The sequence below is a fragment of the Mizuhopecten yessoensis genome, unplaced genomic scaffold (assembly GCF_002113885.1).
Source record: "Mizuhopecten yessoensis strain PY_sf001 unplaced genomic scaffold, ASM211388v2 scaffold715915, whole genome shotgun sequence".
In the NCBI taxonomy this organism is placed as follows: Eukaryota; Metazoa; Mollusca; class Bivalvia; order Pectinida; family Pectinidae; genus Mizuhopecten; species Mizuhopecten yessoensis.
The window spans coordinates 1,472-2,571 of record NW_018479855.1 but is presented as its reverse complement, the minus strand read 5'-3'; the positions used below and the strand labels follow the sequence as shown (position 1 = coordinate 2,571).

Below are 1,100 nucleotides of genomic sequence, written 5' to 3'. Positions count from 1 at the left end.
AGACATGAGACCTAGAGCATTTGACATCCCTGGTCTGACATGAGACCTAAAGCATTTGACATCCCTGGTCAGACTTGAGACCTAGAGTGTTTGACATCCCTGGTCAGACTTGAGACCTAGAGCATTTGACATCCCTGGTAAGACTTGAGACCTAGAGCATTTGACATCCCTGGTCTGACATGAGACCTAAAGCATTTGACATCCCTGGTCAGACTTGAGACCTAGAGTGTTTGACATCCCTTGCCTGCCATGAGACCTAGAGCATTTGACATCCTCGGTCCTACTGTCATGTCAGTATTTATTTTTGTAGGTTCTGACCAAGGACTCGGTGACAGTGGCTGTGGATGCGGTTGTGTACTATCGTGTTCAGAATGCCACCATGTCTATCACAAATGTGGAGGACGCGAACAGATCAACACGACTTCTCGCTGCCACAACTCTCCGAAACGTCCTAGGAACCAAGAACCTCAGTGAGATCCTGTCTGAGCGCGAGTCCATCAGTCATGTGATGCAGGTGAGTGGGACCCTCCATGTTACAGGTGTATTATATATGGACAGCCTGTATACCCTGTCAGTTCCCAGATATCAGAGTTTTACAACCACTGAAATCTTAACCAGTACCTTGTTACCTCGTAAATGGTGTCTTGTTTTTCTAAAACGACAAGTTTTTTTCTGAACCTGTACCATGTTTCTTTGAACTGGTGCCCTGTTTTTTGAAACGATACCCTTTTTAGGTCACCTGAGACTTTGTCTCAGGTGACCTATTGCGATCGCCTTTTGTCTGTCGTCCGTCCGTAAACAATTTACATTTTCGACTTCTTCTTCAAAACCACTGAACCAATTTCAATGAAATTTTGCAGGGACCTTCCATGGACAAAGGTCAACCAAAATAGTGGCCAGTTTAGTCCCAATACGTCCCCAGGGGCCTGAGGGGCGGGGCCAAAAAGGGTCAAATTGACTAAAATTTCAAAAATCTTCTTCTCCAAATCCCCTGAACCAATTTCAATGAAATTTTGCAGGGACCTTCCATGGGCAAAGGTCAACAAAAATAATGGCCGGTTAAGTCCCAAGCCCCCTGGGGCCTGAGGGGCGGGGCCAAA

The 1,100-nt window shown here is 46.2% G+C and overlaps 1 protein-coding gene across 1 annotated transcript in view; it reads left to right on the top strand.

Annotated features, from left to right (window-relative positions):
- The window catches only part of LOC110441378 (mechanosensory protein 2-like), a gene marked incomplete at its 3' end in the record, with an annotated part of 20,769 nt that extends 20,255 nt beyond the window's left edge, over window positions 1–514 (top strand). Inside the window, exon 5 of the mRNA XM_021484496.1 lies at window positions 311–514. Within this exon, the coding sequence (XP_021340171.1) occupies window positions 311–514 (204 nt within the window). The remainder of the gene's footprint in view (window positions 1–310) is intronic.
- Between the last annotated feature and the right edge of the window lie 586 nt (window positions 515–1,100).